The 24,285-nt window shown below is 36.3% G+C and overlaps 1 protein-coding gene across 2 annotated transcripts in view; it reads left to right on the forward strand.

Moving 5' to 3' along the window:
- The window catches only part of USP33 (ubiquitin specific peptidase 33), a 63,867-nt gene that overhangs the window by 18,285 nt on the left and 21,297 nt on the right, over positions 1 to 24,285 (forward strand). For both annotated transcript variants that reach the window (XM_030865991.2, XM_060304022.1), the window contains exons 2-12: positions 8,733 to 8,864; positions 9,068 to 9,121; positions 9,554 to 9,616; positions 10,742 to 10,894; positions 13,164 to 13,266; positions 14,010 to 14,079; positions 15,580 to 15,693; positions 18,171 to 18,249; positions 19,384 to 19,795; positions 22,120 to 22,260; positions 23,524 to 23,639. In XM_030865991.2, the coding sequence (XP_030721851.1) occupies positions 8,784 to 8,864; positions 9,068 to 9,121; positions 9,554 to 9,616; positions 10,742 to 10,894; positions 13,164 to 13,266; positions 14,010 to 14,079; positions 15,580 to 15,693; positions 18,171 to 18,249; positions 19,384 to 19,795; positions 22,120 to 22,260; positions 23,524 to 23,639 (1,386 nt within the window). In that variant the 5' untranslated portion in view covers positions 8,733 to 8,783. The remainder of the gene's footprint in view (positions 1 to 8,732; positions 8,865 to 9,067; positions 9,122 to 9,553; positions 9,617 to 10,741; positions 10,895 to 13,163; positions 13,267 to 14,009; positions 14,080 to 15,579; positions 15,694 to 18,170; positions 18,250 to 19,383; positions 19,796 to 22,119; positions 22,261 to 23,523; positions 23,640 to 24,285) is intronic.

A 24,285-nucleotide genomic window follows, 5' to 3' on the forward strand; every position in this document is an offset into this window, starting at 1 on the left:
TTTAGAAGACCATTTCTGATTTTAAAAATGTAAGTACACTAAGAATGGAAAAAAATTATAGCAGATATCCTAAATGGCAAAACATTAATATAAGGACCCTGACATGGATGCTTACAGTCACCTTTATATTCAAGATTGCCTTTAGAGGTTCTAATAAATGCATTAAAACAGTAAAATTAAATAGCTGGTAGCAATATTGGAACAGAAGAGGTAAAATTATCAGGTTGTCTAGTGTACTTAGAGAGTAGACAAGGAAATGGAAATGGAACAGTGAAGGAAGTATGTTTTTACAGTTATCAAACTATTCTGTGTAGAATATTAGTTTCTGAATTAGATTAATATAATATGGGCATAGACAGATGAGTTTAAAAAAAAAGAAAATCCAGAAATATTTTATGTGCCAATTTAATAAAGAATAAAGATAGGATTATAATTCAGTGGGAAATGTGTTGATTGTATAATAAAGGCACTGGTACAAATGTCTACCCATCTGGAGGAAAATAAAATTGGATTCCTGTCTTAAGATAAACTCCAGATAGATTAAAAGCCTTGTTAAAAAAAAAAATTTAAGGGTATTCTACAGCTTTAGCTCTATAAATTAGGGTGAAGGAAACCTTAAGATTGGAAACTCAGATGCTATTATAGAATGAGATCTGTCTGATTTTATAAATGCAAACTTTTAATAATAAAGCGTACCATAAGAAAGTTAACAATAGTTTTAGGCTTTTTTTTTTTCGTTACGCGGGCCTCTCACTGTTGTGGCCTCTTCCGTTGCGGAGCACAGACTCTGGGCGCACAGGTTCAGTGGCCATGGCTCACGGGCCTAGCCGCTCCGCAGCATGTGGGATCTTTCTGGACCGGGGCACGAACCCGTGTCGCCTGCATTGGCAGGCGGGCTCTCAACCACTGCGCCACCAGGGAAGCCCCTGACAAAAATTTTTATATATAAGGTGTACAATGTGGCAGTTTCATATAAACATACATTGGAAAGTAATTACCACAGTCAAGCTAGTTAGCATTCATTACCTCATGTAGTTACTTTAATTTTTTTTTCTTGTCATGCCCCCACCCCTTCCCCTTTGGCAACCACCTGTTCTCTGTGTTTATGTGTTCGTTTCTGTTTTGTTTTTTAGATTCCATGTATACGTATTTGTCTTTCTTATTTTGACTTATTTCACTTAGTATAATACCCTCTAGGTCAATCCATGTAGTCACAAATGGCAAGGTTTCATTCTTTTTTATGGCTGAGTAGTATTCCATTTTGTGTATGTGTGTGTGTGTGTGTGTGTGTGTGTATACACCCCACATATTTTTTATCCATTCATCTGTTGATGGATACTTAGGTTGTTTCCATATTTTGGCTGTTGTAAATAATATTGCATTAACATAGGGATGCCCATGTATGTTTTTGAATTAGTGTTTTTGTTTTCTTCAGAAAAGTATGCAGAAGTGGAATTGCTGGATCATATGATAGTTCTATTTTTAATTTTTTGAGGAACTTCCATACTGTTTCCCATAGTGGCTGTACCAATTTTCAATCCCACCAACAGGGCACAAGGGTTCCCTTTTCTCCACATCCTCACCAACACTTGTTTGTTGTCCTTTTTATAATAGGCATTTTGACAGGTATGAGGTGATATCTCATTGCAGTTTTGATTTGCATTTGCCTGATGATTAGTGATGCTGAGCATCTTTTCATGTGTCTCTTGGCTAGCTGTATGTCTTTTATGGAAAATGTCTATTTAAAATGCCCGTTTTTAAATCAGGTTGCTTGCATCTTTGATGTTGGGTTGTATGAGTTTTTTGTATATTTTGGATATTGATCCCTTATCAAATAAGGGGCAATTGTGGGGTCTTCTGTTGTGGCAGCGCTGACTGCTGTGGGTGTGCTAGTGGCTGGGGCTGGCCCCTGGCCTGGTTGGCTGCCAGGTGCTGCCTCTTGTAGAGGTTGCCAGTCAAGAGTGGAGTTTTGTTTCCTGCAGACCGCCAGCTTTCCCATACTCAAGCCCTGCTGGCCTTCAGAGCTAGATATTCTGGGGGCTCATTTTCACTGTGCAGATCCCTCAGGCTGGAGAGCCCAGTGTGGGGCTCAGAACCTTCACTCCTTGTGGAGAAACTCTGTAGTAGTGATTTCTTTTTTAATATTCCTTATTTTTGGCTGTGTCTGGTCTTAGTTATGGTACGTGGGATCTTTCATTGTGGCACGTGGACTCTTCATTGTGGTGCGTGGGCTTCTCTCTAGTTGTGGTGTGCAGGCTCTCTAGTTTAGTTGTGGCTTGTGGGCTCAGTAGTTGCGGTGCACAGGCTTAGTTGCCCTGCAGCATGTGTGGTCTTAGTTGCCCAACCAGGGATCCAACCTGCGTCCCCTGCACTGGAAGGTGGATTCTTAACCACTGGACCACCAGGGAATTCCCTGCAATTGTGATTATTCTCTTGTTTGTGGGTTGCCTACCCAGGCGTGTGGGTCTTGACTATATTGCATCCCTGTTCCTTCTATCTATTTCATGGTTCCTTCTTCATATCTTTAGTTCTGGAAAATCTTTTCTGCTAGTCTTCAGGTCATTCTCATAGATAGTTGCTCTGTAAATAGTTGTAATTTTTGTGTGTGTGTGGAAGGAGGTGAGCTCGGGGTCTGCCTACTTCACCATCTTAGTAAAGTATCCCCTGGTCAAATGTTTTTTGTCAAGAGTGCCAAGACCATTCAGTGGGAGAAAAAACAGTCTTTTAGAGAAAGGGTATTGGGCAAACTGTATATCCATATGCAAAAATATGACATTGGATCCCTACCTTACACAAACATACAAAAATGGACTTTAGTGGATCAAAGGCCTAAACATAAGAACTAAAACTCTTAGAAGAAAACATAGAGGGGGGAACTGTGACATTGGATTTGGCAGCGACTTCTTGGATCTGACACTAAAAGCACAGGTCACAAAAGTAGTAAATAGATAACTTGGATTATATCAGTTAGAAACTTCTGTGCATCAAAGGACACAGTCAACAGAGTGAAAAGGCCACCTATGGAATGGGCGAAAATATTTGCAAATTGTGTATCTGGTAAGGAGCTAAATATCCAGAGTACATAAAGGACTCCTACAACTGAACAACCAAAAATCAAAAACTCGATTAAAAAAATGGCTCAAGTACTTGAATAGACTTTTCTCCAAAGAAGGTATATAAATAAATGCCTAACAAGCACATGAAAAGATGCTCAACATTACTAATTGCAAAAATGCAAATCAAAACCACAGTGAGATATCACCGCAATTGAATGTTATTCAGTCTGGAAAAGGAAGGAAATTCTGGCCCAAGCTATAAAAATCAACGAACGTTGAGGACATTATTCTAAGTAAAATAAATCACAAAGAAAATACTCTATTTCACTTGCGAAGTACCCTGACTAGTCAAATTTGTAGAGACAAAAAGTGAAACGGTGGTTGCCAGTGGTTGGTGGGAGGGGGAATGGAGAGTTGCTGTGTAATGCTGTGGAGTTTCACTTTTGCAAGATGGGATGAGTTCTGGAGATTGATTGCCCAACAGTGTGAGTGTACTTAATGCTACTGAACTGTACATTTAAAAATGGTTAGGATGGGCTTCCCTGGTGGCGCAGTGGCTGAGAGTCCGCCTGCCGATGCAGGGGACACGGGTTCGTGCCCCGGTCCGGGAAGATCCCACATGCCCGGAGCGGCTGGGCCCGTGAGCCATGGCCGCTGAGCCTGCGCGTCCGGAGCCTGTGCTCCGCAACGGGAAAGGCCACAACAGTGAGAGGCCTGCGTACGGAAGAAAAAAAAAAAAAAAAAAGGTTAGGATGATAAACTTATGTGTATTTCATCAAAATTAAAAATTAAAAACTTAATAGACAAATAGTAAGTTTGAAAAATGGTTGCAGTATAGAAGACAGGATTCTGTTTACAAGAAGAGGCTATCAACCCAATTGTAAAAAGGGCAAAGATTTAAAGAGCCATTAAATAAAATAACAAATCTAGGAGGCTATAAAATTCATGAAAAAACAGTCTCACAGGTTGTCAAGGTAATGCAAATTAGAGTCTCGTGCTCCACTGACTGAGCTAGCCACGCATGTCAAGACAATGCAAATTAAATACTAGTGAAATATAACAGCATACCCATCAAATGACAACAGTTAAAAAAAAGAAAGCCAGTAATACCTTTACTAGTATAGAAAATGGTGTTGATGTACAGAAAATGGTATTCCCTTATGAGTGGAAATATGAATTGTTATAGCATTTTTGGAAAGTAATATTGTAAAATCTATTTTTATAAATTGGCCCATGTAATACAAATATAAAAGCCCACCCATTATGTTTACATGGATTTTTTAGTGGCAGAATATGGAAGCAAAGTGAAAGTCTATTATTAGAAGAATTGATTGAATGCATGCATCCATGTGTGAATGCATTTCGTATGTATCCATGAAAATTTTGACATAAATGGATGTCTTTTAAAATATTATTGAAAAATAAAATATTATTGACAAAAGATGGCCATGTATATCTCTGTATGTGTATATGATTTATATAGAAAATTATTAAAGCATACCTACAGGTTTTATAGTGCAGGTATGCTGGTGATAAATTCTTTCAGCTTTATTATGTCTAATGCAGTCTTTATTTTGCCTTAGTTTTTGAAAGATATTTTCCTAGGTATGGAGTTCTTGGTTGACAGTGTTCCTTCAGTAAACTGTAAAGATGTTGCTCCTCTGCCTTCCAGCTTATGTTGTTTCTAGTATACATTCTGGGTCTTTTGGGGCTGCTTTTAAGATGTCTGTCCTGTCACTGGTTTTAAGCAACTTGTTTTTGATATGCTGTGGTTTTATTTGTTCTTATATCTTGTGTTGCTTTAATTTGTAGGTTTTTTAGTTTTCATCCTGTTCAGACTTTTCCATCTAGCTGAGTGATGCTCTTGTTTAAGTTTCTCCATCTTTGTGTTTCATAGTTTCTTTTGCTGTGTCTTCAAGTTCATTATTCTTTTGCCTTGTCTTATCTACTCTTAATCTCATCCATTGTATTTTTCACCTCAAATTTTTTTTTTAACATCTAAATACTTGATTTGGGTCTTTTTTCCCCTATCTTTCATGTCTCTCCTTATCATTTGTATCCTTTATTCTATCATCTGTCTTATGTCTGGGTCCCTTAGTTTTTCTTCCCCACTGAGGGTCAGATTTTCCTTCATTGTATATCTTATAATTTTTTTTGTTTTGTTTTTGCGGTACGCGGGCCTCTCACTGCTGTGGCCTCTCCCCTTGCGGAGCACAGGCTCCAGACGCGCAGGCTCAGCGGCCATGGCTGATGGGCCCAGACGCTCCGCGGCACGTGGGATCTTCCTGGACCGGGGCACGAACCCGTGTCCCCTGCATCGGCAGGCGGACTCTCAACCACTGCGTCACCAGGGAAGCCCTATCTTATAATTTTTTTAAATTAATTAATTAATTTGTTTATTTTTGGCTGCATTGGGTCTTTGTTGCTGTGCGTGGGCTTTCTCTAGTTGTGGCAAGCAGGGACTACTCTTTGTTGTGGTGCACTGGCTTCTCATTGTGGTGGCTTCTTTTGTTGTGGAGCACGGGCTCTAGGTGTGTGGGCTTCAGAAGTTGTGGCACGTGGGCTCAGTAGTTGTGGCTTGCAGGCTCTAGAGCACAGGCTCAGTAGTTGTGACGCATGGTCTTAGTTGCTCCACGGCATGTGGGATCTTCCCAGACCAGGGCTCGAACCTGTGTACCCTGCACTGGCAGGCAGATTGTTAACCTCTGTGCTGCCAGGGAAGCCCCTGTATATCTTATAATTTTTGATTGGATGCCAGACATTTGATTTTTACCTTGTCAGGTGCTGGTTGTTTTCATTCCTTTAAATGTTCATTTTTTTTTCTGAGGCACAGTTAAATTTCTTGGGAACAGTTTGACCCTGTAATGCTCTCTTTTGAACTTTTTGAAGGCAGAACCAAAGTAGTCTTTCTTCTAGGGATAATTTTTTCCCAATACTAAGGTGATACCCTTCTGAGTATGCTATTTTATTCCTTCTGTATTATGAAATCTTTCAACTCTGGTGGAAGCACAGACAGACCTGGGTTGGCTTTGAGAATTGTTCTACCTGCTCCTTTCCAATAGTTCTTTCCCCTTCTTAGGGTAGTTTAATCACAGGCACATGCTCATCAGTACTGGTTGAAAACATAATGGTAGCCCTTTACGAATCTCCAGAGTTCACTTCTCTCTATTCAGTTCTTTACTGTCTGTTACTCACCTTGGCCTCCCTGAATTTTCAACTCTGTCTCTTCAACTTAGAGAGATCACCAAAATCTGTTTGGGTTTTCTTCTACCTGTACTGTGGCCTAGAAGGAAATTCTCTCCAGGCAGTAAGTTGGGGTAGTCACCTTGTTTTTATCTTCTTATGGATCAGTGTCCTGCAGTACCTGTTATCCAGTGTCTGTGTCTGAAAACCATTACTTTATATTTTTTGGTCTGGTTTCTTACTTATTTGAGAGGGTAAATCTGGTCCATGTCACTCCATTATGGTTGCAAGTGGGAGTATTTGGGTAAGAGGGAAAAGATATCTAATTACAAAAGGAAGTGAGAGGTGGGTGGGAAACCCTCCTCCATATATAAATAAAAAATGGAAAATATTAATTATTTTAAGTTTAACTTCATGCTCTGAAAGTCAGGAGCATGGCTTATGTAATATTACGTAGTAATGTGGTATTTATAAATAATGACTTATTCAATATCAACCCAAGCCTTATTCCTGTTGTATTTTGTAAGTTGCAGTATAATATTGGACTTATCATTTGATTTGATTTGATAGAAGCTTTTTATTTAATGTGTTTTCTAATGTGTTAATATTTCAGCACATGTATAACTGTTTATTCTTTCCTAGAAAGTTTCTTAACTTTTTCCCAAATAATTTTCTCAAACCCCAAAGATGAATGAAAGTTCATAAAATGCCCTGTTATTAAGAATGTACAATCCGGGACTTCCCCTGGTGGCGCAGTGGTTAACAATTCGCCTGCTAGTGCAGGGGACACGGGTTCGATCCCTGGTCTGGGAAGATCCCACATGCTGCAGAGCAACTAAGCCCGTGCGCCATAGCTACTGAGCTTGTGCTCTAGAGCCCACGAGCCACAACTCCTGAGCCCCTGTGCTGCAACTATTGAAGCCCACGTGCCTACAGCCCGTACTCCACAATAAGAGAAGCCACTGCATTGAGAAGTTTGCGCACCGCAACGAAGAGAGCCCCCACTCTCTGCAACTAGAGAAAGCCTGTGTGCAGCAACAAAGACCCAACACAGCGATAGATAGATAGATAGATGGGTAGAATGTGCAGTCCAAAGACGACCTAGAAATCCTTACTGAGTTAGACTTGAGATGTTTACTTGGAAATCACTCACTTAAACCATTCATAAGATAATCTGGGCATTGAATGCAGTGTATAAGTTTGCTCTATGATTCATAAGATTTAAAGTAGAGGTAGATAAAATTTAGTGACATTACAGTACATTGTGATGTCTTGGAGGAAATTAAGTTCACTGGGATTGCAAAATACTTTGCCTTCTGTTTACTTTAATGGAATTGAGGAAACTCCTGAAGAATATTAGGAAAATTATTATTGATTTGGGAAACTACCTCAGTCTTAAACTGGTTGTCTCATAGGGGAGGGAGGTCTGAGACCTTTACTGGTCATATAAAAAACCCTCAAGGGATGATGCAGAGTGCCTAATAAAGTTTTATGTGTATGTGTAGTATGTGCTACACACGTGACATGTACTACCTCATTTAACCCTTACGGTAGGAGTACGGCATTCAGCACTTACTGGAATCTTCAGGTCTATTTGACTTTAGAGTCCTTGGCTCTTACCCATGAGATATATAGGTGGATTCAAATCCTAGTTTGAATCCTATGTTAACAATGCGAACTCAGTTAGGTTTTCTTCTCTTATTAGCCTTATATGCAGATGAAGATAATAATGGTGCCTATCTCAGTGCTGTTGGAAGGATCATATGATAATGTGGTTCTCAACCTGGGATGACTTTGTCCCCAGAGGACATAATTTTACACTGTCTAATGACATTGGTTGTCGAAGCTCAGAGTGGTAGTAGTGAGGGTGTTCTGGTATCTAGTGGGTAGAAGAAGGAATGTTGCTAAATATCTTACAATGTACAGGACAACCCTCCACAAGAGAGAATTATCTGGCCTGAAGTGTCAGTGGTGCCAGGGTTGAGAAACTCTGATGTGAATTGACTATGCTGGTTTATTGCTAGGATACCAAACTATTTCATTTATATCATCAGTGGGCTATTGCTAGTGTGAAAATGAAGGTTTCCATTTGAATTCTTTTTCTTTTCAATTCCAATTCTAGCCTAAGGGTTAATCTTTTTAAACGAAAAATAAGAAGGGGTAAAAATACTTAAATTGAATAACCTGACGTTTTTTCCCTTTTATTTACCTTTAAAAAATGAAATGGGAGAAAGGGGAAAAAGCAGCAAAAGTAATGGAGAAACAAACTTACATTGACTCATAGGTATCAATTTTAATAAAATGATTATTTATTAGTAGAGAAACTTCCAGTGTTGAAATTAACTTCAATTGTGAAAGTACCCTAGATGTATTTGAAAATATACACTTTTGTAGGGCAAACTTATAAACATGTATGCTTCTTGTTTTATCTTTTAATAATTTTTAATATATTAGCACTTTTAAAATTGACTTTTCTGGTCAATTTTTCTGTAGGTATTACCTCATTTGGAAAGCCTTGAGAAACAGGAAAACATTTCTAACAAAATGTCAGCTTTTCGAGGTCATTGTCCGCATTTGGATTCAGTTGGTGAAATAACTAAAGAAGATTTAATACAAAAATCTCATGTAAGAAAGAGGGCTTTTTTTCTTCCTTTAAAAAATCCTTTAAAAGATCATATTCATTTTTCTCCCAGATATGTGTTTTCTGTAGATTACTACAATATTCTATGTTCATGAATCCAAATTTTTTATATATGATATTAGTGAATGTATATATTTGGCTGTATTTATGTAACGGTAATGTTGCCTGTGTGATTTTCCTTTCATAGGGTTCTTGTCAGGATTGTAAAGTCAGAGGACCAAACCTTTGGGCGTGCCTGGAGGTATGTGTATGTTTCTTCTCAAAAGTTTGATATAAAAATTTATATCTGAATAAGGTTAACTAGAAGATTTTTTTTGACACTTAGAGGACTTCATAAATGAACATACTTTAAGAAGATCATTATCGATTATAAAAATTAAACTTTAAACTTCGGGCTTTAATTTACAGTGCTTTTCGCAGAGTTTGGTAAATCACTAAAATATTTTACCCTCACCTTTTATTAGCGGAGACATATCTTTTAGCTTATAAATATTCCAGTTATATTCTTTTGTGCCTAGTACCTTTTGGTTAAAATAACTGACTTGGGAAGTCATTTAATCTTTCCGTTAAACCATGTGATCAGAACTTCATTGTAAATGTAATTGTAATGCTATTATTGTAAACTTACATGTTATAAAATACCTAATTTTCCTTTTTATATAATTATTTATAGAATAGATGTTCATATGTTGGCTGCGGTGAATCACAAATAGATCATAGCACCATACATTCTCAGGTATGTATGTAGAAAAATTTCATGCAAGACGTTTTTTAAAGAGAGCCTGAAGGAAAGGGAAAGCAAATACAACATTAAGTTGTAATTCAAAATTTTGTCCGTTTTTCTTTTTTTTTTTAATAAACGTGTTAAATCTTAGCTTATAAAAAGGTGGGGAGGGGAATTGCTAAGATCAGTATTAGAAAGAGGTTGTAATTAAGAGAGTAGTGATTTAAGAAATGTACCTCCAGATGTATGGAGGTGGTAGCTGAAGATATTAGTAGGATATGGAAGTTGAAGTCAAGAATAGAAGCCTAGGCTATGACAGGGCCTGACTGGCTTCAAGTCTCAACTCATATACCTTTTTCTCTACATCCTCCTTACTGGAGTCCCGTTTCTACGTCACCCTGGTTGTTTGGTGCTTGTGTGTAATTCTGGCATGCTTCTTTTACAGATTAGATAGAGCTCCCATTCTAAACTATACATTTTCTTGAGAATGAACTGTCTTGTTCATATTTATCTCTACAGCATTAACTGTTCTCAACCAGGGTTCTTCAAGAGAATTAATTAAGGCTCTCAGGCATCATGGTACATAGTTAATTTACTTCTCTTTGGTGCATCTAGAATGGTGGTACTCTGTACCATTCTTGGGAGAATTGAGAAAATAGTTACTCAGATCATTGTCTATAGGGCATTATTCTCTTGCAGAACTCTAGTTGAGAAAGGCTGGAGTTTCGTATATCCAAGATCATATTCACTATCGCTTGAGCTGTTTTGTGCTTTGATTCATGTCATTTATATTCTTTTGCCATTCTGATCTCCTGGAACAGTTAACTGTGCTATTGTCAGTTTTCTTGTATTATAATTACTTGCTAACTGCAAAGCAGAGTCTTATAATAACTCTTGTGTTTATCTTTATAATGAATAGTGGTGAAAAATGACAATAGAATAACTTTTGGAGTAGGCTTAGATTTATCTATTTATCTAATTTATCTAAAAAATGGTTTTTTGGTGCTCCAGTTTAAATTTTCTCTTTTGAGTATATTGTTATTCATCAAAGGCCAGCAGTTTATCTTCTATGATCTTTTGAAAGGTTTTCAACTATAATTTTGACTCTTCTTCCCTCTCTCCCATGAAATTATACAGGAGACAAAGCATTATTTAACTGTGAACCTTACCACTCTTCGAGTATGGTGTTATGCTTGCAGCAAAGAAGTATTTTTGGATAGAAAATTAGGAACTCAGCCTTCATTACCTCATGTAAAACCACTTCACCAAACACAAGAAAATAGTATCCAGGTAATAATCTAAATCTGTGTAATTAAAATATCAAATATTTTCAGGTAATAATTTCAGAATTTGTCATGTAGCTGAAATCTAAAAGAGCCCTACTTCACCTGTACTTTAAAAAATTTCCATAATGTGCCTCCTTTCCTCAAATGAAACACCGAAGCTGGCCTTTGTTCTTTTATAGAGTGATGGATTAGAGTGAAATTGAAGCCCACACCTGTCTGAAGATGGAAAAGCATCTGATATGTTTTAAAAACTTAAAAAAACAGCTGGTTTAAATAATGTTTCTTTTTTTTTTTTTTTTTAAATAATGTTTCTTTTTCTAGCCAGTCTGATTCTAGGAGAGGTGATGGGCCTTCTTTGATAGGCCCTAATTCAGCTCTCTTTTCCTCATTTCCCTCCCTGCTTCACCCCAATGTATATTACTGTAAACATTTTACTAATTTATTGAAAACCAGATAGAATACATTAAAGCTTAACATCAGTGTTTGGTTACAAAAGATGGGTAAGCTTGCAAAGATTGGTCACTTAATATTGAGACTTTTCTAGTCATATAAAAAATAGGAAAGGGAGGGACTTCCCTGGCCCTCCAGTGGGTAAGACTCCGCGCTTCCGCTGCAGGGCGCATGGGTTCGATCCCTAGTTGGGGAACTAAGATCCTGCCTGCCGCGCAGCGTGGCCAAAAAAAAAAAAAAAAAAGAAAAAATAGGAAAAGGAATGAAAAAAATAAGAATAGTTGGCGTCCTATCATCATTTGGTCTGTATGGTTTAATTAACACATCAGTGAGTTTTTTCCTTCTGTGTTATAGAAATCACATTGTATTTCTATAATTGTGTTCTTTGATACCAATTCTTAAGATATTTTGTGTTGTATCTTTGTATCACATTCTGATGGTAGATATTTGTGATAGTAAATTTGCTTGCCTCACACGTTATATAACTTCAAGTGACTAGATTTTAGACAAGGTATACTTGTTGCATTTCTAGTTTCATAGTTGAATAACTCTAGTTTATAAATTACCATCATTACTGTTTCTCCTACTGATACCTATTTATCATTCAAAAACGTGTTTTTTGGTTTTCTTTTGAATGCCATGGTAGTTTGAAAATAAGTTTACCTGAACCCTCTAACACTATTAACAAAAATGTGATAATTAAAAGTTTAATCACATGAGGAACTGATAACAATTTATAATAATCTAAAGAATAAGTACAGATAGTTCACAAAGAAGAAATACAAATTAAAACACATCGAGAAAATAATCATCACTGACTAAAGAAAAGTAAGTTAAAACAGCTATCTGCCATTTCTGCCCAAATAGATTATGATTGCAAACTCTTAGTGAATGCTGAATCTGGTTGAATAAGTATACTGATACTTTTCTGATAGCTTGTAAATAATTTTCTGGTGAGTTATATTTATAACACATAAAAGGCATGAATTTAATTTCATACAACTTCCTGATGCTCCCATTGTTGAAGAAATTACTCAGAAGAAAAAGAAAGTTATTTGTACAGATTTTTTTTAGCAGTATAAAATTTACAGGCTGTTTGAACCCAGTTCATCAGAACATTAATTATAGAATAACAGTATTGGAAACCATTCAAATGTCATTAAGATTTTTCAAACAGTTTTGTAGGAGGTAAGATTTTGAATGATTTTTTTTTAAAGCTGCTCTACTTCTCTGTATTTCAATACACCAAAGTGAGAATATGGGGCCTACCCAACTATCTAGTATCTACAGATGCCAGGAAGGTAAAGTAAATGTATAAAGTGGGTGGGTGTAAGTGCATATATGCATGCCTTGAAGAAGAGAAATAGGCTGTAATAAGTTGGAGAGCACGTGCTAAGTACATTCTGCTGTTCAGTTTCCTCCTCCCACTGATGGTTGCTAAATGGGTTCAGTGTACTTTGATCTTCTGCTATTAGAAGAGAACTTGCAGAATTTGATTTTTATATGAGCTCACTCAATTTTTAAAATATTAGCTCAAAGTTTTGCTTTTGTTTCGGTTTTTGTCCTTTTTTTTTAAAACAGTGTGGACTAGCATTTGACCAAGTCACCAGTTGCAACCTCTTGAGTTAATCCAATTCTCAGGAATTAATATTGGAATTTTAAAAAATATTTAAAACTATTTCATATGCATAAAAGGATGCAAAATAACTTTAGTAACAAGTATCAGGAGAGATTGTAGAAGTCTACAGATAAGCTGCGAACAAATTAAAAAAAATTTTTGACCTAAGGATTTGTTCAAGCCTGCTATCTTTTCTGTTATCCAGGATTTTAAAATACCCAGTAACACAACGTTAAAAACTCCTCTGGTTGCTGTATTTGATGATCTGGACATAGAAGTGGAAGAAGAAGATGAACTTAAGGCAAGAGGTAAAATAATTCTCCTGTATAACACTCCTTTGTATGCTACTGTCCATTTCTTTAGGAAATTGTATCATGTGAATATTTCAAAATCTAGAGATGATCAGAAGATAATTACAAAAAAAATTTCTAGGAATCAGATTATCGGTTATGCTTTTTAAAAAAAATTATCAGTTTACATAATTAATCAGGGTGCATTTTTAAGTTCTACCTTTTTTTGTTTATTTATTGTATTATGCATTACTTGAAAATACCAAGGAAATATCCTTTTGTTTTTAATGATGCATGAGTGGAAGTAATGCTAGTTGGCACTATTTGATTGTAATAAATCAATAAAGTAATTGTATTTTAAAAAAAGTTCTGAAATTTGACCTAGTAAAATTGTATCTGTGAAAAAGCAAACGGACAACTTTGATGCTTCTTTTCTCTTGTATCACTTTACTAAAGCCCACAGTTCTTAGTATAAACTATCTGTATAGTTTAGTACAGACTTTTCTGTTTTATAGTTGATGTAAGGGAATCTTAACCCTTTAAGGATATATTTAAATAATTTTCTGAAAATTAACACTTTGGTGTAAGTCTGACCTCTTTGGTTATTCAAGTTGCTGTTTGTATTTCTATAATGTATTTTGTATTTCCTTAACATAGTTTGGGAACCATAATAATTACCTAGTTACATATTCAGCGAACACTCATAAAATTGAGTCATTGCATTATTGAATGATAACATAACTTATAATTTTTCCTAATAGGTCTTACAGGTTTGAAAAATATTGGAAATACTTGTTATATGAATGCAGCTTTGCAGGCTCTTTCCAATTGGTAAGTAGATAAATTAATTTTGTTAGTATAGTTTTTTAAAGTTACTCTTGGAGGACTTCCCTGCTGGTGCAGTGGTTAGGAATCCGCCTGCCAAGGCAGGGGACACGGGTTTGATCCCTGGTCTGGGAAGATCCCACATGCCACGGAGCAACTAAGCCCGCGCGCCACAACTACTGAGTCTGTGCGCCACAACTACTGAGCCTATGCTCCAGAGCCCACGAGCTACAACTACTGAGCCTGCACACGTGCCGCAGCTACTGAAGCCTGCGAGCCTAGAGCCTGTGCTCCGCAACAAGAGAAGCCACTGCAATGAGAAGCCCGCACACTGCAACAAAGTGTAGCCCCCACTCACTGCAACGAGAGAAAGCCCGCGCACAGCAACAAAGACCTAGTGTAGCCAAAAATAAATAAATAAAATAAAATTATGAAAAAAGAATAATAGAGTTACTCTTGGAGCAGAAAACCGTGCTGCTGTAGTACACTGAGAAGAAAGGAGTGAGAAGAGAAAAGAAAGAAATATACATTAATAGTAATATGGGAAAGAGGTGACAATTATATTCAATTCCCCTAGCCAACAGGATCCCATTAAATCCTTGCTGTACCTCTTCCCTCACCCCTCTCAACACATAGTGCTGCCTCCCCCCCTTTTCTGAAATGCCCCCACTTAAAAAATTATCTGGATTAACTAAAGCCTAAATGTGTAAATATTCCTGAAAAAGTTATTTCCTCTTTCTTGTTGAGTAACTCTTAAGGTAGAGTAGGTAAGAAACTGAGTTGGGACATAATCCATTGTTGTCCCAATGGGGTTGCTTTGATCGTGCCTGTAGTTTCCTAAGACTGCTGGTCCTGGCTCAGACCCTAGGTGGTTGTATGTCTTTGAGGAAGTTATTTGTTTTTACATCTAGAAAACAAGGAGCTTAAACTAATTAATTCCTCAAATCACTTTTAGTTCAGAGGTCCTAGGAAAATATTTTATATTTTTCTGTAGGTGGAAAGTCTCTAATAAAGCAATTAGTTTTTTTTTTTTTAATTATAGTCCTGTAAAGTAGGTAGGTGCAGTATGGAATGCTATGCAGACGATCACCCAGGGAAGAGATGAAAAGTTGAGGAACCCTGATAGTTATATACCTGGTAAGAGCAGAAAAAACAATAAAGAGGGAAAAGAGTTACCAGAGAGGTCAAGAAGAAAAGTAAAAAAGTGCATTACGTTGGTCAAGAGAAATGGGTGAACCACCTGTGACAAATGCTACTGAGGGGGAAATGAAAGGTCTTTACTGGATTTGGCAGCATTGAGGACTCTGATGTGGTGGGTCAAATCTGATTTGATGGGTTGAGCAAGATAATGAAGGAAAGAATGTGAAGCTGTAAAAGGGAGCAAAGAAGTAACAGATACAGGGCTCTATGTGCTGTCAATTCATTGAATGACTAGAAGTCAATCAGTATTAAGCTGTGACTGCACTCTAACTTTTTTTTTTTTAACCTTTTTTTTTTTTAAACTAGCCCACCTTTGACACAGTTTTTTCTTGATTGTGGAGGACTAGCCCGAACAGATAAGAAACCAGCTATTTGTAAAAGTTATCTCAAACTGATGACAGAGCTGTGGCATAAAAGCAGGTATGTACTTAATATGTTTATTTTCATTATTATATTTTTAAATGAATATCATAAATATTAAACATTTGCAGGTGCATTTATAGAGCTGTAAAAAGGAGATTTGAGACACTCAGTTTTGGGCATGTTATATTTGAAAGTGAACATCCAAAGGAAATATCTGGACTGGAGATAAAATGTTGAACTGTTAAAGCTGCTGTTACTGACACTTTTGATTTTTAATTCAGGAGTAGGCATTCTCACAGTGCTAAAATCAGACCATAGAGGCATATATGAATGTTTATTTTTCTGCTTATCTTTATTTATTCTAAGTGTAGCATTAGAAAAATAATTGTTTGCTGTAATATTTTGTATTAGAACTATTCAGAAAGTTGCATTTAATGGTTCCTAAGAACTGCCCAGCCTTTCTTCTAAGAAAACAATCACCAAAGCTTTCATGTACTTATATTCTTAAGTGCTTCAGTTTTCTTTGAGATATTTGACTCCCTACTAAAGAGTATCTCTAGAGTTAAAAATTTGTTATTACTGTCATTTCAGTATGCTAGGAAAAGATTGTTTTAATGAATTATTTTGGGATGTGAAGTTATATATCATTCACATTTCTAATATTCAAGAGACAGAATTCTCTCTTGTCATTTATCCCTATTGGGTATTACCCGTTGCTGCCAAGGGTTCTAACGTTTCTAAGTTCCTTACTGAATAACTAGAATTAACCCTTAACTGCTATGTTTAAGCTTCTTTGCCCTGCAACTATAAACTTAATATTCTTGGAAGTTTACTAAACTTCAGAAGTGTTATAGTACAGAATTTTAAGTGATTAAATCTTGCATCTGGTTTACTTTTCATTTTTGTTTTCATGAGTATTTGATGGCTGGTTTAAAATTTTTATTTAGATAGTGTACTAGATATACTTATCCCAGGAATTTTAAGTAATTAAAATATTATTTTAAGTAATTAGAAGTATTTTTTGAAAAATCATATAGTAGAGCATAATCATTTCATTAGGGGGGAGAACAATAAATTACGTAGCTTAAATATCAAAAATAAGCTATTTTGATGAACCTGTGAAGCATAATACTAGGCAATTTTTTTGTTTGCTTTTGTTCTCTTTTTTTTCTCACTGTTTTCTTTTTTAAACGAAGGGGCAATCTTTTTTTCTTTTTTTAAAAATTAATTCATCAATTTATTTATTTTTGGCTATGTTGGGTCTTCATTGCTGTGCGCGGGCTTTCTCTATTTGTGGTGGGCAGGGGCTACTCTTCGTTGCGGTGCACTGGCTTCTCGTTGTGGTGGCTCCTCTTGTTGCGGAGCACAGGCTCTAGGCGCACGGGCATCAGTAGTTGTGGCTCGTGGGCTGTAGAGCGCAGGCTCAGTAGTTGTGGTGCACGGGCTTAGTTGCTCTGCAGCATGTGGGATCTTCCCGGACCAGGGCTCAAACCCGTGTCCCCTGTATTGACAGGCAGATTCTTAACCACTGCGCCACCAGGGAAGTCCCTGTATTTTAAAATTTCATTTTATTTTTTTATACAGCAGGTTCGTATTAGTTATCTATTTTATACATATTAGTGTATATATGTCAACCCCAATCTCCCAATTCGTCCCACCACCACCACACACGCCCTCTTTTTAAAAAAAATATTTATTTATTTTATTTGTTTATTTGGCTGTGCCGGTTCTTAGTTGCGGCATGTGGAATCTAGTTCCCTGACCAGGGATCAAACCTGGGTCCCCTGCATTGCGAGTGCGGAGTCTCAGCCACTGGACCACCAGGGAAGTCCCAGTATTGGGCAATTTTGAATGATTCTTTTTATTTTTTTTTTGCGGTACGCGGGCCTCTCACTGTTGTGGCCTCTCCCGTTGCGGAGCACAGGCTCTGGACGCGTAGGCTCAGCAGCCAAGGCTCACGGGCTTAGCCGCTCCGTGGCATGTGGGATCTTCCCAGACCGGGGCACGAACCCGTGTCCCCTGCATCGGCAGGCGGACTCTCAACCACTGCGCCACCAGGGAAGCCCTTGAATGATTTTCTGAAACACAAATACTTTTCAGTTTAACTCTCTGAATTTTTGATTGTTCGTTTCTTTTTTTTATTATTATTATTTATTTTTGGCTGTTTTAGGTCTTTATTGCTCACGCGGGCTTCTCTCTAGTTGTGACACGCAGGCTCCAGAGTGTGCGGGCTCAGTAGTTGTACCACACAGGCTCTTTAGTTGTGTTGCATGGGCTCCAGAGCACTTGGGCTCTGTAGTTGCGGCATGCGGGCTCTTTAGTTGTGGCACGTGGGCTCCTTAGTTTTGGAGCGTGGGCTTAGTTGCCCCACGGCATGTGGGATCTTAGTTCCCTGACCAGGGATCAAACCTGTGTCCCCTGCATTGGAAGGTGGATTTTCAACCACTGGACCATCAGGGAAGTCCCTGATTGCTCATTTCTAAAATAAAAACTAAAAATCACAGATTTCTTCCTAAAACTGTTTTCTTCCTCAGGCCAGGATTTGTAGTGCCTACTAATCTGTTTCAAGGAATTAAAACTGTAAATCCAACATTTCGGGGGTATTCTCAGCAGGTACGTCTTTATTGCTCTTTATTCATAATATTAATCTTTAATACATTTGCAGAGTGCTATTATGCATTATACTATTATATACTCATTTGCTATTCTAAGAATAATAACCCCATATCATATTTTTGGCTTACATTTTTCCACTTTTCTCTTAATTTCATATTTTTCTAGAAATTTTAAATTTGGGGGTGTTTAAATATGTCAGTATATTCTAGTGCTTTTAGCTTTGAAAAGTTCCACATCCAGAGATAAATTTTACCTGTATTTTCTGATTTAATAAAAAAAAAATTCTTTAGACATGTGTCATTTATTTCACATTACAATATAATCCAAATTTAATTTTCCGCAAACAGCTAACAAATTGTATGAAAGTACAGATTTAAGAATTTTCTTATCTGGTTTTAAAAGTTTCTTCTTTATTAATTTGATGCTTACATTAATGTATAATAAGGTCTGTTTCTGGGCTTTCTAAGCTGTTTCATCGACCTGTAATTTTTTGGATTGACACCAATGGCAGTTTCAATTATTGTACTTTATATAATGTTTTTTCATGTTAATACCTGGTCCTCACATGTGTTTCTTTTTCAAAACAATACCTGTTCTCTGTTAACTTTTTCTGTTGCAAATTCCTGGATCACAGAGACTTGGTAGACATAAGTTGGGGCCTACGAATTTGTATTTTCAATAAACATTCTAGGTTGATCAAGGATTTTTGAGATACAGTGCAAAATTGGATAAAGCTTTAGTTTTAAGCCAAACTTATACTTGAATTTAGGATATCTCTCTCAGTTGTTATTGTCAGATGAGGCAAATCCTTACTCAAGTTTTTTAAAATAGCAGCAGTACTAAAGCTGACCTCCAGATCATCTTCAGTTTTTTGTTGCTGTTGTTTATTGTTTTTTTTAGTTTTAATTGAAATACATGTTCAGTTTTTTAATTACTTTTGTTTTATTTACATAACTTTTTAGAACTTAGTGCTTCCTATCCCTCCAATGCCTTGTGTCTACAAAGTTGTATTTCCTTAGTATAAAGCTACACATTTAGAAATCAGTTGCTAACCACATTTTGTATATTTTCTCATTTCTACATACATGTGTTTTTAATGAAATGGTAATATCTATGTTGCTTATATATTAGGATGCTCAAGAATTCCTTCGATGTTTAATGGATCTGCTTCATGAAGAACTGAAAGAACAGGTCATGGAAGTAGAAGAGGATCCTCAAACTATAATGACTGAGGAGACCATGGAGGAAGACAAGAGCCAGTCAGATGCAGATTTTCAGTCTTGTGAATCTTGTAGCAGCAGTGATAAAGCCGAAAATGAAAATGGGTCTAGAAGCTTTTCTGAAGATAATAATGAAACAACAATGTTAATTCAGGATGATGAAAACAATTCCGAAATGTCAAAAGATTGGCAAAAAGAGAAGATGTGCAATAAGATTAATAAAGCGAATTCTGAAGGAGAATTAGATAGAGACTCTGTGTCTGAAACAGTTGACTTCAACAATCAGGAAACTGTCAAAGTGCAAATACACAGCAGAGCTTCAGGTGACAATTTTTATAATTTTCAAATGATAGTGTTTCATTTTTAGACAAAGGGTGCAAAATGTGTTTATATATATATATACACACACACACACATATATATATAATTTTGTGTGGGTGTGGGTGTGTGTGTGTGGGTGGGTGGTATGCGGGCCTCTCACTGTTGTGGCCTCTCCCGTTACGGAGCACAGGCTCTGGATGCGTGGGCTCAGCGGCCATGGCTCAGGGGCCCAGCCAGTCCGCGGCATGTGGGATCTTCCCGGACCAGGGCACAAACCCATGTCCCCTGCATCGGCAGGTAGACTCTCAACCACTGCGCCACCAGGGAAGCCCCAAGATATGTTTATATTTAAGATGATATTTGTAATTTTACCATTTTCTGATTTGGGGGAGAGCGGAATTAGCCTGACATGTGACTTTAGAATACATTTCTAATTTACATGTTAATGTTCACAGTTTATATTTAGCATAATAAAAATAAAATAGAATAATTAATAGCTTTAGCTTAATATTTTGTGTGTAGTATATGACATTATAATTCAACCATACTAATTGAAAGAAAGAGGGTATTAAATAGATGTTACTTTTGGGCTTTCTGACTAGTAGAGTTTAGTACTATTTGCATGTGAGTGTTAAGTTAATGTCATTTAAACTAGATTCGGTTGAGATCTGCAAAATAGCAAAATAATCCAAATTGTAGACTGTTAGATTTAGATTGCTGTCATTGGAGTCATATCAGCTATGAAATACTTGGTGTATGTTTGGCATAGGAGTTTAATTAACTATAATGAACCCTGTTACGATAGATTATACGGTTATACATGTCATTGTTCCTGTGGGAAAGAGCAAGTGGCCAAATGAAAAATAGTTGAGCTAGGTTGCTTTGCATTTTATATTTATTTCTTCTAGGGTTAACTTGTGTTAGCTTAATGTGGTATTTAATTCTCCAAAGCACATAAAATTAAACCATCAGAGGTTCAGATTCTCTGACCTTAAAGTAAGTGGCAGACAAGGAACATAAAAAATGTATCTTTTGTAATTACTGAAGAGTAGGAACTACTAAACAATTTACTTATGTTTTTGAACCCCACATTTTTTCTGGAGGAGAAGGATATTTCCTTAACCACAGGAATACTTGTGGTTCACCCATGTGCAGTGCATAAATGCCTTCTAGTCAGGAGAACATGTTAGGCTCCTTGATTATACTGATGTTATGTTTAGAAGTTTAGATGTGGTTAGAAGTTGCTTAGTCAATAGATATGTGAAATTTCAGTATTGAAAGACTTAGCCGTCTGCTATCTAGCCTTTCCTCATCAAAAGCCTGATTAAGCCTGATTACTTGACCTACTGGTTCTTTATTGCTCCATAGCAAGTTTATGCTTACAATTAGTAACTAATTGATGACCTGGATCAGGGATCTGAGGTTTTACATTTTCTGATTGAAAAATGTAACAAAGACCGTGTATGACATGCAAAACCCAACATATTTACTATCTGGTCTGTTACAGGAATCATTTGCCAATCCCTGACCTAGATGATATTAACTTTATTCCCTTCTGAAAGGCTAGAGCGAGTCTCCTCCTCTTTCTTCCCCCAATATTATGCAGTCTGCTTTTAGTCATGGTTGGGATAATGAGAAATGCCTCTGTGAAAGTAATGAAAGTCATTTATTTTGCATTATCTGGAAAAATCCCTGAAATCATTCTGTTTCAGGGTCTGTTATGTACAATTCTCTTTTCTTCACTCAAATACTTTTTGAGCAGTCTCTTGCCCTGGAATATATGTTATGTACTAGGAATCCAACAGCAAATCAAGATAGCTCTCATAGAGCTTATATTTTCTTGATTCATAATTTAATTCCAAAAAAGGTGTTTTTTTCTGACAGAGGGTTTTATTTCCTTTTATAACAGAGTAAAATAATTTATAATTACCTTATGCCTAAATTTCTTGTTAGATTTTGCTTACTATGTCAGTTTGGGAGGATAATCTCTTTTTCTCCCATATAGTTTTAAAGCTTTCTAAAAAACTGCCCTAAATTGCTTTTGTTTTTTAAATACTAAGGACAAATATGATCCTCTTTGGCTTTATATTTCCACACTTATATTTGCACAGTTTCTGGATTGCCTACAACAGTAACGTGTTATAAACGTTAATTAGATTCCTAGGGGGAAAATCACTGTTAGTTTGCTTAGCAAGCCTAATGTCTATCAGGTGTTTTACCTGACATTTATTAATGTGAGTTGTGTTCAAAATCTCAGATGAAGAAAGCTTTATTTGACAGGTGGAATAATTTTACTATTTAATAATACAAATTTTAAATATTACAGAATATATTACTGATGTCCATTTGAATGAGCTGTCTACATCACAGACCCTCCCATCAAGTGAAGGTGTTAACCCACGTTTATCAGCAAGCCCTCCGAAATCAGGCACTTTGTGGCCAGGATTGGCACCTACACACAAAAAAGGTAGAAGTTTCAGTTATTCAGGTTCCTTTGCTTTGATAGTTTAAAGTGTTAATTATGAAATATTATTCAAGCTTTTTAAATTGACAGCATAGTTTTACACAACCATGATTTAAAATTTGTGTGTGTGTGTGGCACAAATTTACATACAACAGAATTCACTCTTTTGGTGTAGGGGTCTGAGTTTCAACATGTGCACAGATTGTTACCATCACCACAAACAGAATATAGAACAGCTCCAGCACCCCAAAGAATTCCCTTATACTATCAGACCCTCCCACTACTCCTCCCAAAGCCCCAGCCCTGTGAATCTGTTCTCTATTCCTATTGTTTTTCCTTTTGCAGAATGTCATATAAAGAGAATTATACAGACGTAGTCTTTTGAAACAGGCTGCTTTCACTTAGCGTAATGAATCTGAGATACAGTCATGTCGCAGGTCTGAATAGTTCTTTTTTATTACTGAGTAGTATTTCATTGTGTGACTGTACTACTGTTTATTCATTCACGGACAAATACTTGAATTTGTTTCCAGTTTTTGGCAATTATGAATAATGTTGCTATAAACATTTATGTACTGGTTTCTGTATGAACATAAATTTTCATTTGTTTAGGGTAAACACCTGGATGTGGGGTTATTGGGTTTTATGTTAGTTTTATGCTTAATGTTGTATGAAATTGTTTTTCGGAGTGGCTGTATCATTTTGCTTTCCGACCAGCTATGTATGAGAGTTCCAGTATTAGAAAATGTAAAACTGTAAAACTCTTATAATAGTTTTCATGACCTTGTGTTAGAATTCTTTAAAAACATCAAAGACATCAAAAGCATGATCCGTAAAAGAAAAAAAATTAAAATCTTTCTTGACAAAAGACACCAGTAAGAGAATGAAAAGATAAGATTGGAAGAAAATATTTGCAAATCGCATAGCTGACAAAGGACTTGTATATAAAATATATAAAGAACTCTCAAAGCTTAATAGAATCCTTTCTTCAAATAAAGCCTTACTTGGGAGCAAAAACAAATAAGTAAAAGCAAAACTATTCTGGTTGAAGTCAAGATGGGAAGCTGAATACTTTCTATTTCATCATCGTTTCTCTTTGAGGTTTTTTTTTTTGTGTGTGTGTGTTTTCTTTAGGTAATGCTTTTGAATGGTATTTTGACAAATTTCTTCAGCATAGTAATTTTGCTGTTAAAAGATTTCAGAAAAAAATGCTAAAGGAACTACTTTGATTTCTAAAAAATGTCTATGCTTGTTTTTCAATCCTAGCTCAGTCTGCATCATCTCCAAAGAGAAAAAAACAGCACAAGAAATACCGGAGTGTTATTTCAGACATATTTGATGGAACAATCATTAGTTCAGTGCAGTGTCTGACTTGTGATAGGGTGAGTATGAAAGAATTATAATACACAGGAAATTTCTGTCAAATGCTCTCTTTTAAAAAAAAACCTGACAAAATGGTGTGAAAGTTTAATGTCTTTTCCTTGTTGTTGATGATTATACATGTATTTCTTGTGTTTGAAGAAATATAAATTGATTCTAGGAGTAGAACTTGTTTTTTGGAAGCAGTAGTAACATACTGATTTAAGGATGGGTCTTGACCTGTCACTGAACAGGCATGCATTTAGCAGGAAGAATTAACTCAGTTCTTCATCTCTGGTCACATACAAAGGAGATATGTTGCTCAGCAACGAGAATTTGTAACACATGCATATTCTTCCAAGGCTGATGAAATTAGTAGGAAACTGTTGTTATTCACAGGCACAAGGCTATGTATGTATCTTCTCCACTTGGTTGTATGGCTTATAAATATTTTCCCATGTTAAGTTTGGATTCAGATAATAAAAGTAGTATCAGGTTCATAAACAAGAACATGAATTAAAATCATCATGAGATTTTTAATAATACCTCTAAATTCCTGAGTTTCCTAGAGGTTTTCTTAAGAACAGTTTTACTTCAGTGCAGTGATGAATATAATTAAGATGAATGTAAAATGAACTATCTCAAAAAAAACCCAAAAAAAACCCCAAA

The sequence above is a fragment of the Globicephala melas genome, chromosome 1, assembly GCF_963455315.2.
Source record: "Globicephala melas chromosome 1, mGloMel1.2, whole genome shotgun sequence".
Lineage (NCBI taxonomy): Eukaryota > Metazoa > Chordata > Mammalia > Artiodactyla > Delphinidae > Globicephala > Globicephala melas.